Genomic DNA, 15,283 nt, shown 5'->3' with positions numbered 1-15,283 from the left:
TAAATTACTTTGGAAGAGGGCTTTTAGTGCTATAACTGGGAATACAGTAAATGCCTTTCTGTTGACTAAGAGTACTAAAGGGAGATATCTGGGTTTTCAGTTTTGTTCTGCCAGTAATATACCAGTGAGCCCTTAAGACAATTATTGTAGACTTTGATATCTTCATTTGAAAAAGAGGGCTTGAAGTATTAATGTGGCTCTTTTTGACTCCAGATTTCTGAGATTCAGTACATTTTTACTGTCTGTATTTTGTTTATAGTATTTAATATTAGGTTATCTCAGTGTCACTAGAGCCATCTGCTGACAGAATTCATTATTAGTTTGTTGAAATATTTGGCTGCTTGTAGTCTGAATTTATGTAATTAAAGATACTAAAATGTTTAATGTATAATGAAATGTTTTCAGTAGCTTTTTACTTGTGTTCCACTAGTATTTAATGTTTCTGTTCATGATTTCTTTACGCTTTTTATTTGTCAAGAAACTAATACTTTCTGCTGCCCTTAAAAGTGTTAATTTACTTATCCTAATTTAGAAGTGCTTTCATTTAAATGTGATTTGTTTTAATACTCAAAAGAATGTTTTGAAATACTGTTCTTAGCATTGTTTAGAACTGTTGAAATTTCTCATTTGCTTTATACTTAATAATGAAGTTTTTCTCTAGTTTTTTTTCTTGTCTGTAACATAGTGTGTAAGCAGCTATTATTCCCATTTTACAAAAGAAATGCAGCTCAAGGAGATTAAGAGACTTCCCTAAGGCCACATAGTTAGTTAATAAAAAATAAAGAGTTAATTCCAGGGCTGCTTGGCTCCAGATCCATTTGCCACATCGATCAAAAGAGCTAAGTTTTGTTAATTGATGAGTTAAATGAAGTAAAATGCCACATGTGGTAAACTGCGGACAGTTGTCACACCAAATCTCTCCATTTAAAAATTTTTCTTTTATGCCATTGTAATGTGTTTAATTTTAATATATCTTTAAAAAGTGTTAGGTATAACAAGAATGATAGAAATGTTTTGATCACAAATCTGAAGGAGCATAGTGAGAACTATCCATGAGGATATCCATGAGGATATCTTTTATATTCATTACTGTAACAGGGAGCCGTTCTATCCATGTGCAGTTACTGATACCCAAGTGTCTAGACGTTACCGAATGTTTTAACATTGAAAGAAAAACTAGAGGTTTCACTTAAAATACTCATATAAACTTCTCCTTAAAATACAACTGTATTTTGAAGGTTTATATAGGGAAGAAATTAAAATTTTGATGAGGAAGAAGGAAATCATAAAAGTCCAGTTTCAGGAGGAATCAGAGCTTATTTAATCAATCATTCTAGCCTATTCTTTTTCTCTCAATTCCTCTCTTCATTTTATGATTAGTGTTTCTCTCTGTTTAGATCTTCAATTCACCTGACTGCTTAAATGTCTACACTAAAATATATAATGAATGATAATTTATGATGGCTTTTTAAAGAATAAGGATATTTTGGTATAAACAAATACAATTTTAAATTTGTAAAGTGGTTCCAGGAAAATGTGGCAACATCAGGTAGATTACTGCAAAAAAAATGGTAGTTGTTCTGCTTTCTGAGTTTTTCAACAATAATATAGGACTGTAACACATTTGAAAATAACCTTTTTTCATTTTTAAGAATGGAAATGTTACATAAATAATTTAAATTTTAATGCCCAAATGTGTTCTCCGTATTTGTAAAGTTTATGAAGTAATGACAGTTAAAGTGGTATAGATTCAGAATTACCAGAAATCAGGCTTTGTGTAACTCTAATAAAATAATACATGGAACCATTTTGTAATACAGAAATGAGGTAAAGCTGTTTACATCATTAGGTCATTAATCCATAGAAAAAATAGCACTCTGATAAATCTCACAGGAAGTGGGGATAATGCAGTTTGATAGAAATAGTACTAGACCAACCTAAGAGATCTAGGCTTTAGTATTTACTTTGTTATTATAATGCCATGTGACTTAGAATTAAGACTTGATTTTGTAAATGTGGAATCTGAGATCCAGAGAGCTTATGTTTCATATCTCATGACTATACAGTGACTTAATGATAATCAGTTTGTGGTACTTAAATCAGTCAACTCCTGGTGTGTAATACTGGAGGTTGAACAATGTGATTTTTAAAATACCTTCTAGAACAGTTCCTGAATATCACTTTGGAGCAGCAGGTACTGTTTCCCTGAATAGTTCTGTCCTACTATACTCAGTGTCACAACAAGCAAAACTCAGCGACTGCTACTCCACCCCTTGCTTCATGGTAGCATTGTCTGGGAATCCAAGAATTGCCCTCCACATTACACCTGTGTAGACTCAGCAGAAGCAGATCTATTACCACTAATTCTAGGCCAGAACAAAACTACTTCCAATCTGAGGGAAAGAAATCCATATTCTACCACTCCCTTGGAGCCATTTGCAAAGTATCCCCACTACATCTTTGCTCTACCTGCTCCACTAAACGAGTCTTAGCAACAGCATTTTACCTTTTCTAACACCCAGTATCACCTCACAGGGTCAGAGGTAGGTTCTGAGAGTGGCTATTTCAGATTAAATCTTGACCCTGTATCAGTATTATCTCCACCTGTCATTCTTTTGGTTCCTTGGGCACTGTCTGAATTGTCAGTCTATTCAGATCCTTGAACGCTTGTGTCCTTCACTCTTCTTCCAGCTGCTCCATACAAGTTGACTTTTACTTTGACCATACTACTGGCATGTTGAAGCTAATGCATAGTTTTCAGGCCTCATATTGTTTGTTGTCTCAAGAGGATTTATTACTCTTGATTCTCTGTACCTTTGGCTTTAGTGAAACTAGCCTTTTGTCGTTTTCTTTCTTTCTTTTAAAAAATTGTAGTAAAATATACATAACATAAAGTTTACCGTTTTAACTAGTTTTAAGTGTACAATTCAGTAGCATTCAGTACATTCATAGTGTTACTGCAATGTCCAGGCAAGAGATGACAAAGACTTGGACTAGGGAGAGAAGTGTACTGATTGTAAATGTATATTGGAAGAAGAGCCAGAATTGATCAAAGAATTAGATGTGGTGGGTGAGGGCAAATGAATAATCAAGAATGATACTTTATGGTTTTGGATTAAGTAACTGGATGGAGAGTTGTTTAAAGAAAAAGATGAGCCAGGGAAAAAGAGAAAACATGGGCAGAAAAGAAAATCAAGCAAAAATGAGATAGACTGGCCAGTTAAGTGTGGTATCTAGAAAGCTGCTGCTGCTGCTGCTAAGTCGCTTCAGTCGTGTCCTACTCTGTGCGACCCCATAGATGGCAGCCCACCAGGCTCCCCCGTCCCTGGGATTCTCCAGGCAAGAATACTGGAGTGGGTTGCCATTTCCTTCTCCAATGCATGAAAGTGAAAAGTGAAAATGAAGTCACTCAGTCGTGTCCGACTCTTTGCGACCCCATGGACTGCAGCCCACCAGGCTCCTCCGTCCATGGGATTTTCCAGGCAAGAGTACTGGAGTGGGGTGCCAATGCCTTCTCCGATCTAGAAAGCTAGCAAAGTTAAGTCTTTTTAGGAAGGGAACATTTACATCACATGCTGAAAAGTCTATATAAACTACAATTACCAATTAGTTTGACAATATGGATAGTTATTGTGGTGTTGTGCAGCCTGATGTTGAGCACAAACAACTCTTTTAAGGAGTTTTCTAAAAAGAGGAACAGAGAAATGACAAATGAAAGGGGGCAGGAGTTTTTTTTTTTTAATGGAATAATAAGACAGCAGTGATCTAATATAGAGGTAGACTAAAGATGTAAGACACAAGGAATAGTTGCCAGCAAGAGTAAAGTGTACAGATCTTGAAAATGTGAGAAGGGATAAGGTCCAGACAAGTGGCATTTTTCCATTTTTATAAAAGAAAAACAATTTAAATGTAAATAGTAGATTTTAGATATGGAATTGTGTTCCCAGTACCTAAAACAGTAGCTGGTATGTAATAAACCCTCAATAATTATTTATTAATAAAGTAATAAGAAATTCCTGTTGAGTTGATGTTACATTTTCAAAGAAAGTTATACTGTTACACTAGTAGCACTTGCTAAAGCCATTGAAATCAGAGAAAAATGGTACTCTATTACAATCAGTTCCTCCCCCAAATTTGCTTTCTCTAAACAAGCAGTCAGCAAACTAGGATTACTGAGCCAAACCCAGCCTGCTGCCTGATTCTTGTGAATAAGATTTTACTGAGACTCAGTCATGCCCACTTGTTTAATTATAGTTTCTGGCTTTCCAGGTACAATAGAGCTGAGAAGTTGCAACAGAAACCATATTGTTTGAGGTCCTGAATATATTTACTCTCTGGTTCTTCACAGAAAAAGTTGGTTGGCTCCAGCTCTAAATTTAATTCTTTTTTTTTTGGCTGCACTGCACGGCATATGGGATCTTAGTTCCCCAAGAAGGGATTGAACCCACGCCCCCTGCATTGGAAGCGCCCAGTCTTAGCCACTGGACCATCAGGGAAGTCCCTGGTTTAATTTTAAATTCCAAAATCTGGGATGTAAAAAAGGGCTTTCTACAACAAACATCTACTTTATAGTCATGAGACATCTAAATTAAGAGGTCTAGTAATATGGAGAGCTATTTGGGTGGAGCTAATGAAATAGATTAAGGATGATTTGGAAGTCATGAACACATAGGAAATGGTGAAAACTATAGTAGTGGATGAAACCTCCAAGGTATAAAGTACAGACACCTAGAAAACAAACATTTAGGAGATAGGGAAAAGAAAAATTTAAAAAGGAGATTAAGGCATTAAAAAAAATGGGAAACAGTTTGGTACTTTCTCAAAATGTTAAACAGAATTACCTTATGGCCCAGAAAAAAATTGAAATCAAAGGCTCAAAACAGATATTTGTATACCAATATCCATAACAGCATTACTCGCAATAGACAAAATGTCTATGTTAGACAAAAGGTCTAACATCTCAAGTGTCCATCAACAGATGAATGGACAAATCAAAAATGTGGCCCATCTATACAATGGAATATTAGCCATAAAAAAGAATAGAATTCTGAAACATGGTGTAAAATGAACGAAACCGGAAAATGCTATGCTAAGTAAAATAAAACAGACATAAAATGACAAACATTTTATGATTCCATTTGTGTACATTGTCTTACGTTGCGAAAAGTTACGTATGCTACCAAGAGTTGGACATGACTGAGCAACTGAACTGATGTAAGTTTTCTAGAATGGGCAAATAGAGATAAATAGTAAAGGTTACCAGGCGACTGGACCTGGAGAAGGTAAGAGATTTGAGAACAAGGTGTCTGTCTGAGAGGATGAAAAAGTTTGGAAACAGTAGTAAGACATGAATCATAAGGCTTGAAGGTCTCTTTGTGAACCCTGAAACTTACTACATACAAATGATTGTTGAATGCTCGTTATCTTAGTTAATTCTATTTCATTTGTTTAGGAGAGGTAGAACTAAGGCTACAAAATTTTTATAGCCTCTTCATGGTAGACAGATATAAGGGACTATAGAGTTGAACAGAATGCCCCTATATGTAAAAAATAATAATGTGATTTCAATAAGTTGAATGGTATAGTTCTTTAAAGTAACAGTTCCAGTTAGTGCCTACTTCAAGTGAAAGTGTTAGTCACTCAGTCGTGTCCAACTCTTTGCAACCCCATGAACTGTAGCCCACCAGGCTCCTCTGTCCATGGGATTCTCCAGGCAAGAATACTGGAGTGGGTTGCCATGCCCTTCTCCAGGGGATGTTCCTGACCCAGGAATGGAACCCAGGTCTTCCACATTGCAGGCAGATTCTTTGTTGTTTAACAGTTCTGGTTAGTGCCTAATTCAGGCAGCTGGAAACTAGCAGAATTAAAACAGCAACAAGACAGAGATTGAAATTTGCTGTATTATTTGAGTGACTGAGTACTGACCATGATAGAATACATTGAGACAAAATATAGGAGTAGGAGGGATATAAAGTTCTCCAGTATAAAAATTTTAACAAGTGATGGTATTTTTTTAAGTGATAGATTTTAACTAGGAAATTTAAATCATATTATCTTAAACCAATGAATATTAAGTTCGCAAATCTCACAGTTAAGAGTAGGAGTTTAAAATACAATTTTATTTTCTCAACTCTAGAGTCTATGTAAAGGTGTCTTTTTGGAAGCTCTTTAGTAATGTGCTATAAATCAAAAACAAGCCCTTGGGGATGACTCAAGCTGTGTGTGGCTAAATAGTCAAATAAAAAGTTTATTTCAGAATTCTGAACAGTCTTAAGTGGAAAAGTCGACTCAAAGAAGTTCAGGATATCATGTAACAACTAGAAATTATTGTTGCTGTTTAGTCACTCAGTCACGTCTGACTCTTTGTGACACCACGGACTGTAGCATGCCAGGCTCCCCTGTCCTTCACCATCTCCCAGAGTTTACTCAGACTCCTGTCCATTGAGTCAGTGATGCCATCCAACCATCTTGTCCTCGTCTCTTTCTGCCTTCAATCTTTCCCAGCATCAATTTTTTAATGAGTTGGGTCTTCATATCAGGTGGCCAAAGTATTGGAGCTTCAGCATCAGGCCTTCCAATGAATATTCAGGATTGATTTCCTTTATAATTGACTGGTTTGATCTCCTTACAGTCCAAGGGACTCAAGAGCCTTCTCCAACACCGCAGTTCAAAAGCATAAATTCTTCAGCACTCAGCCTTCCTTATGGTCCAACTCTCACGTCCATACAGAACTACTAGAAAAACCATAGCTTTGATTATACGGACCTTTGTTGGCAAAGACGTTAGCATTAAACAACTTTTTATATCATAGGTTTTCTTCCAAGGAGCAAGCATATTTTAATTTCAAGGCTGCAGTGACCATCTGCAGTGATTTTGGAGCCCAAGAAAATAAAGCCTGTCACTGTTTCCATTGTTTTCCCATCTGTTTGCCAGAAGTGATGGGACCGGATGCCATGATCTTTGTTTTTTGAATGTTCAGTTTTAAGCCAACCTTTTCACTCTCTTCTTTGACCTTCATCAAGAGGCTCTTTAGTTCCTCTTTGCTTTCTGATATAAGGGTGGTGTCATCTACATATCTGAGGTTATTAATGTTTCTTCCAACAATCTTCATTCCAGCTTGTGAGTCATCCAAACAGGCATTTCGCATGATATACTCTGCATATAAGTTAAATAAGCAGGGTGACACTATACAGCATTGACGTACTCCTTGCCCAATTTGGAACCAGTCTGTTGTTCCATGTCCGGTTCTAACTGTTGCTTCTTGATCTGCATACAAGTTTCTCAGGAGGCAGGTGAGGTGGTCTGGTATTCCCATGGCTTTAAGAATTTCCCACAGTTCATTGTGTTCCCCACAGTCAAAGGCTTTATAAAGCATACTCAGTGAAGTAGAAGTAGAGGTTTTTCTGAAATTCTCTTGCTTTTTCTATGATCCAGCAGATGTTGGCAATTTGATTTCTGGTTCCTCTGCCTTTTCTAAATCCAGCTTGAACATCTGGAAGTTCTCGGTTCACATACTGTTGAAGCCTAGCTTGGAGAATTTTGAGCATTACTTTGCTAGCACGTGAAATGAGTGCAATTGTGTGGTAGTTTGAGGATTGCCCTTCTTTGGGATTGGAATGAAAACTGACCTTTTCCAGTCCTATGGCCACTGTTGAGTTTTCCAAATTTTCTGGCCTATTGAATGCAGCACTTTCACAACATCATCTTTTAGGATTTGAAAAAGCTCAGCTGGAATTCTATCACCTTTCCTAGCTTTGTTCGTGTTCCTAAAGCCCTCTTGATTTCACACTCCATGATGTCTGGCTCTAGGTGGGTAATGACACCATCATGGTTATCTGGGTCGTTAAGATTGCTTTTGTATAGTTCTTCTGTCGATTCTTTTCACCTCTTCTTATTATCTTCTGTTACTGTTAAGTCCATACCATTTCTGTCCTTTATTGTGCCCATCTTTGCATGAAATGTTCCCTTGGTAACTAGTTTTTAAGAGATCTCTAGTCTTTCCCATTCTTTTGTTTTTCTGTTCCTTTGCATTGGTCACTGAGGAAGGCTTTCTTATCTCTCCTTGCTATTCTTTGGAACTCTGTATTCTAATGGGTTTATCTTTCCTTTTCTTGCTTGCCTTTTGCTTCTCTTCTTTTCTAAGCTATTTGCATTTATTTCTCTTGATAGTTTTGATCACTGTCTTCTGTACCATGTTACGAACCTCCGTCCACAGTTCTTCAGGCACTCTGTCAGATGTAATCCCTTGAATCTATTTGTCCCTTCAACTGTATAATTGTAAGGGATTTGATTTAGGTAATATTTGAATGGCCTAGTGGTTTTCCCTACTTTCTTCTATTTAAGTTTGAATTTTCCAATAAGGGGTTCATGATCTGAGCCACAGTCAGCTCAGGTCTTGTTTTTGCTGACTCTGTAGAGCTTCTCCATCTTCAGCTGCAAAGAATATAATCAATCTGATTTCATTATTGACGACCTGTGATGTCCATGTGTAGAATCGTCTCTTGTTTTGTTGGAAGAGGGTATTGCTATGATCAGTGTGTTCTCTTGGCAAAACTTGTAACAACTATTTACACAAAAACCTGTTGTATATTATCTCTTTAGCCATGCAGTATAAAAAAATTATTAAAGCTTTGTGTTAATGTTCCAGGAGATTTTGAGAAAGCTCCCATAACCATAATGTAGTAATTTTTGTTTACTGTGAGTTCTTGCTGTGCATTGTCCTTGTGTAAATATAGTAGGTTTGCTCAAATTTAATCATTTTCTACTAGTTGGACATTTAAATAATTTCTACTTGTATACCTGGTTTTAGGAATAGAATTACAAAGAACATCTCAATTCTGTGAGTAATTGATTAGTGGAAATTAATCTTATTAAAATAAATTTCCAATAACGGGGTTACTGGATCTAAAGGATGTTTGACTGTTGGTATTTGTCACAAAGTTGTTTTCAGATTTACTGTGTGCTTTGAGGATATTTAGCACCATGGGACTTTTTAAAGAACATTTCTAAGAATGTCTGGTGCCCTATTTTTTGTTTTCGTTTTCTGTTAAATACTATCTTACAGTTCAGGAAAATTCTTAAACTGTGTCAACCCATTTCTTTTTACATTGTTGCCTTTTAAAATTACTCTTAGTAAGTATCAGCATAGAAATGAAGATCTTGATGAAGTGTTTCTGCCTTCTTGCATTGCCAACTTTTCAGTACTTAGAGCTTTAATTTTTTTTTTTAAATATTAAAGTATAGTTGATTTACAGTGTTGTGCTAATTTCTGCTGTACAGCAAAGTGGCTTAGTTATACACATATGCATTCATTTTTGTGTTCTTCTCCATTATGGTTTATCCCAGGAGATTGGATATAGTTCTAAGTGCTATAGAGGAGGATGTTGTTATTTATCCATTTTATTTTATTTTTTTAATTTTATTTTATTTTTAAACTTTACGTAATTGTATTAGTTTTGCCAAATATCAAAATGAATCCATCACAGGTATACATGTGCTCCCCATCCTGAACCCTCCTCCCTCCTCCCTCCCCATACCATCCCTCTGGGTCGTACTTTGCATCTACTAACCTCAAACTTCCAGTCTATCCCTCTCTCTTTCCCTCCCCCTCTGACAACCAGTCTGTTGTCTATGTCTGTGAGTCTGCTTCTATTTTATAGATAGGTTTATTTGTGCCATGTTTTAAATTCCACATATAAGTGACCCCATGCATTATTTGTCTTTCTATGTCTGACTTACTTCACTTAGTATGATAATCTCTAGTTATATCCATGTCATTGTGAATAGTTTATTTCATTCTTTTTTATGGCTGAGTTGTATTCCATTGTATAATATGTGCCACATCTTCTTTACCCTTTCATCTGTCAATGGACATATAGGTTGTTTCCATGTCTTAGCAATTGTGAATAGTACTGTATAGCTTTAATTTGAATCATGAGGTTATGCAAAGGATTTGTGGCTTGTTTACGTGCTTGAGTTTATCTGTATTTGGGCTGAAAGTCTTGTTTAATTCACACCCATTATCTACTCCAAAATACAAATTTCTTGCCACATTCTAAATCCCTAAAAGTGATTCTTTCTATAATGGCCATAATTCTTACATGTTGCTCTAATAATCAGGAATTGCTAAAACTCTACTTTTTCCCTCTATGTATTTTTATTTTTTTTCTTTTTTTTTTTTTTTTTAATTGCGATGGCGCTTAGCACCCCCCTTGCCGAGGCCTTTGCCACCCTTCCCACGACCAGACATGGTTGCTGTCGCAGTCTGTATTTTTAAAAATATGTATTTATTTACTTGGCTGCATTGGCTCTTTCACTGTGGCACACAGATTCTCTAGTTGTGATGCATGGGCCCAGAGCACATGAGTTCAGTAGTTGAGGCAGTCAGGTTTAGTTGCTCTGGAGCCTATAGGATCTTAGTTCTGTGATCAGATATCAAACTGGTATCCCGTGTATTGCCAGGTGGATTCTTAACCAGTGGACTACCAGGGAAGTCCTCCTGCTGTGTATTTTTAAAATAATTTGAAAGGAATCTATATTGTAATCAAAGCAGTTTATCTATTCATTTTATGTGAATTTTATCCTTTTGTTCAGTATGTCTGCCTCAAGGAATCCATGTTGTAGAAATACCATTATATAAACAGAAAATTATATATAGAACAGTATACAATTGCAATGATGCCTTAACACTGAAGAATAGGAACAATTTAAACATCCAGTAGGGAATTTATTAAATAAACTATAGTACATTCATATAATGAAATAAGCAGTTATAAAAAATAAGACAGCACTATGTGTTAACATTGGAAGGTTGAAAAAGCAAATTGTGAATTTGTTGTTGTTTAATCGCTAAGTTGTGTCTGACTCTTTGGGACCCCATGGGCTGTAGTTGGCCAGGCTCCTCTGTCCATGGAGTTCTCCAGGCAAGAATACTGGAGTGGGTTGCCATTTCCTTCTCCAGGGGATCTTCTCCACCCAATGATAAAACCCGGGTCTACCACATTGGCAGGTGAATTCTTCCGAGATGATGCTAGCCATAAAGAACCTGCCTGCTAATGTAGGAGACTTAAGAAATGTGGGTTCAGTCCCTGGGTATGGAAGATCCCCTGGAGAGGAGGGCATGGCAACCTGCTCCAGTCTTCTTGCCTGAAGAATTCCACAGACAGTGGAGCCTGGCAGGCTACAGTCCACAGGGTCACAAACAGTTGGACATGACTGAAGCAACTGAGCGCACACACAAGCCATCAGGGAAGCACCAAATTGTGAATACATATTGTATATTCTCATTTTTAAAAAACGGTGAGATGTGTTTATGGATAGACAAATATAGAGGAGGATACAAAGCATCTTAACATGGGTCTATCAGGTTTGGATGAAGACATGATCTTTCACTTTCTTGTTATGTCTCTTTTAAAGTTTGTACAGTAAACGTGAATTAATTTCGGAATTAAACACATTTCTCTTTAAAAGATTAAACAAGTCAATTTTTAACATCACAGCATAGCTATTAGGGGAGTACTGGTTTTCTAAAGATTCAGAATATTTTGGAGACTCTTCTTTTATAATCTCCTTCAGAACTGCTTGACCTTAGTTTATGTCTCTCTCTCTCTCCTGATTGTAGCACACTGGATCCCAAGTAATAGTCACTTAGAGCAAAACTGAGAATTTGCTTAAGGGATGAGTTGAGGAGAGAAGTAGTTGACAACAGAAATTTGACCAGTTAGATTGTAACTGCGTTAAGCAGCCTTAAACCATGAAGAATTCAAATAGTATTAAATTCTAAGGAAAGGTTTTGATTAAGAGGTTTGATAAAGGTTTTGAAAAAATCATCTCAAACAGTGGCTTGGTAAGAATAAAGGCATGGAAATAAGTCATGTTGTGTTTGTGCAAGGGAGAAATTAATTTCAGTGTGAATTGCCCTCAGAAGTAGGTTCACTGCCACATTGATCAATAGGAATTGTCAGATGAGGGCTCCAGGAGGATTGATACAAGTGAAGAATCTGGGCAGGTGATGTACATAAAATGCTAGACCAGGGAACTTAGAAGTCAACCATAGTAGGTGAGTTGTTACTGTCAGTGGTTGGTGAGCTCATCATCAGTTAGTCATTATGAGGCCAGAACTGCTAATCTGACACTACCACAGCTACTGGTTGCATTTTTTTTCATAAGCAAGTCTTGGTTCATTGTAAGGTTTCCTTTCCTTAGCTTTTCTGATAGTTCCAAGACTTTGTTATATCTTGACATAGTAACACACACATAAAGCTTTGAACATTGAAATGTATACTTCACATTCAAATTGGGGTCCATGCATGTGGATTCAGTATGTCCTCAGTCTTGTTTAAATTATTTCTACCACTTTTGTCCACCCCTGTGCATAGTGTCCCCAGTGCCACTGAGTACATTAAGTGATTTTTAATGTCTAGTAATTTTTTCAGTGATAGGGAAACTATATCAGAGTTTGAAGATGGGACATTTATTGTACTTAACTAAAAGTTTTTCTTATAACATGGACTCTAGATAGGGTATGTCATATCTGCAGGGTGTCTATGTTTTAGACATTTTAAAGACATTTTATTTGTATAGCCAATATAGTGTTTGAGTGGAATTCTCTTTGATGCAATGTTTTTCCTTCCAGACCAGAATCCGTAGAAGCTAGCCCTGTGGTAGTTGAGAAATCCAACAGTTATCCCCACCAGTTATATACCAGCAGCTCACATCATTCACACAGTTACATTGGTTTGCCCTATGCGGTAAGTGTCAAACATTTCTTTGGAAGGTTTTTTTATATCTGTATATAAATCTGTATTTTTTACATCTAAAAGTTGAAAGTTGATGTATGTGGTGTTATGCCTAAAACTGAATATTTAAAATGCAGACTTTTTATACTATCTAAACAATTAGGTATATAATTTGTAGTTTAATTTGTCATTGATCTAATTATATTTATTCAAGGGATTAAAATTCTATAAGAGGAATTCCTTAGAAATTTTTATAGTATTATTATTTTGCTTTTTATGCTTTTACTAGTTAAGTGTTATAATTCTTTACCTTCTCTATAAAAAGACTGTAGGTAGAATTATACTATCTACTGTTGATTTTAAATTATATAGTAATTTATATGATAAATTATATAGTTACCACTGATTTAGCTCTTATATGTCAAGCTCTGTGCTGAGCTTGACATATATATATATTTTTTGATATATATATATATATATATTAGCTTGACTAATATGTATTTTTACATATATTATCTAATTTTCAAAAACAACCTCATAGGTATAATTTTCATCCCCATTTCATAGCTGAGAAAATGAAAGCTTATCTAAGTTAACTTATCGAGTGTTGCATAGCTAGTAAGAGGCAGAGTATAGACTGAAACAGCTGCAGAACTGAACACATTTGTGGTATTATCGAGTTGCCATTATCAGAAATTTTTAGAACAGTCTTTTGGACTGGTGGGATGATTTGGGAGAATGGCATTGAAACATGTATAATATCATATATGAAACGAGTCGCCAGTCCAGGTTCAACGCACAATACTGGATGCTTGGGGCTGGTGCACTGCGACGACCCAGAGGGATGGTACGGGGAGGGAGGAGGGTTCAGGATGGGGAACACATGTATATCTGTGGCGGATGCATGTTGATATATGGCAAAAACAATACAATATTGTAAAGTTAAAAAACAAAATAAAATATAAAAAAAAAAGAAATTTTTACCACTTGGACCAGAATAAAAAATACCCAAACTTTAAAAATCCCTATTGTATACTGTCTAGTGACAATATGTCTTTTGTAATTGTTTTTGTTATTCTTTGGCCTCTATTTTCTAAGGGTTTTGTGTTTATTTTTTTTAACCATCACTATTCTCACATCTTGTATTGTGAAGATGACCAAGGTTGTAGGTAGATATTTTCATTTATTATGGTTTAAAATTTAGTTTCAGCAAGTCACTATTTTAAAGATATTAAGGAAGAAATGGGCCAATCTCATCTCTCTCAAATAGGTTAAAGACTGAATTTTATTTACGTTGCTTAGATCATACTGTTACTGAAATTACATTGTGCTGTGTTTGTGTTTAATTATCCAGGACCATAATTATGGTGCTCGTCCTCCTCCAACACCTCCAGCTTCCCCTCCTCCATCAGTTCTTATTAGCAAAAATGAAGTAAGCATCTTTACCACTCCTAATTTTGATGAAACTTCCAGTGCTACTACAATCAGCACATCTGAGGATGGAAGTTATGGTACTGATGTAACCAGGTGCATATGTGGTTTTACACATGATGATGGATACATGATCTGTTGTGACAAATGCAGGTAAAATATTTCATGCTGTTTGCTTGTTTTCTTGAATGCTCCTAATGTTTGTGATTGTTAATGTTGGAAAAGATAATTAAAGTTGCTTTGAAAGGAACTGATAAATGAATTTTTAAAGTGATCCTTCTGCTACTATCATTGCAATCTGTTTTGCTCCTAGAAAGTGCCCCTATGGGAAAGAAAGAAAGAAAGAAAAAAAAAACTATCTTAAGAGTTTTTTTGGAAATCCTTGTTAATTGAGTAATAGGCAGTCAGTTCTAAACTGTATACAGAATCACACCTCTCTTTTCACTCATTCAATAGTAATACACTACATAAAGTAGACAAGATACAAATGAGAGGAGAATTGAGTCCTGTGTATTTCCTTTGGAATTATTTGTGCTGTATAGTCAACTGTGATTTTCCAGTTTGGGGGAATTATACATTTGATTGATGTTTGTTTGACCTGACTCTCTCACCTCCTTTTGACTTGAACCTTGCAGCACTCTGGAGTCTCCTTGAACCAGAACCACAGTCTCCCCTCCCCCAACCCTGGTTCAACCACCAAGAAAGGCCTCCTCCCCTAGAGAAGGTGTGATTGGGACAGAAAGTGGGGTTTTGTTTTCTTTCTTTATCTTTTTTTCTGGTGGGAGGGAGTTGGGGAGGATGGAGAGGGAATAGTAGGATTTCAACCTGAAAGTTACTGAGTCCATCCCCTGCATAGGCTGGGAAGCAGAGAGTATTTAAGCAGTATTTAAGCACTGTAGGGGGTAAGAAAGTTTGATAGTTTTCAGAATATCCTGGATCTGGTCCTTAAGGCATAGCTTCATTATTTTATTTGAAATAGTATTCATATTTGAATGTGAGTATAATATTTGGCCTTGTTGAGCCAAATATAAATTACTTTGCATTATTTGTAATCTGTTCCCATCTGTTAAGTTAGGTGATTAGGAGTGAGATGTAATTGATACAAACATGCAGTT

At 36.1% G+C, this 15,283-nt stretch overlaps 1 protein-coding gene across 4 annotated transcripts in view; it reads left to right on the top strand.

The window, feature by feature from the left end:
• Positions 1-15,283, top strand: part of KMT2E (lysine methyltransferase 2E) — a 91,088-nt gene that overhangs the window by 26,463 nt on the left and 49,342 nt on the right. For 3 of the 4 annotated variants that reach the window (XM_027539706.1, XM_027539704.1, XM_027539705.1), the window contains 2 exons: positions 12,635-12,749; positions 14,092-14,321. In XM_027539706.1, the coding sequence (XP_027395507.1) occupies positions 12,635-12,749; positions 14,092-14,321 (345 nt within the window). Of the gene's footprint in view, positions 1-12,634; positions 12,750-14,091; positions 14,322-14,803; positions 14,893-15,283 lie in introns of those variants that run through there. The other variant, XM_027539707.1, reaches the window with a different exon arrangement.

Source organism: Bos indicus x Bos taurus, chromosome 4, assembly GCF_003369695.1.
Source record: "Bos indicus x Bos taurus breed Angus x Brahman F1 hybrid chromosome 4, Bos_hybrid_MaternalHap_v2.0, whole genome shotgun sequence".
NCBI classification, from domain to species: Eukaryota; Metazoa; Chordata; class Mammalia; order Artiodactyla; family Bovidae; genus Bos; species Bos indicus x Bos taurus.
This window is presented reverse-complemented; position numbering and strand designations above follow the sequence as displayed.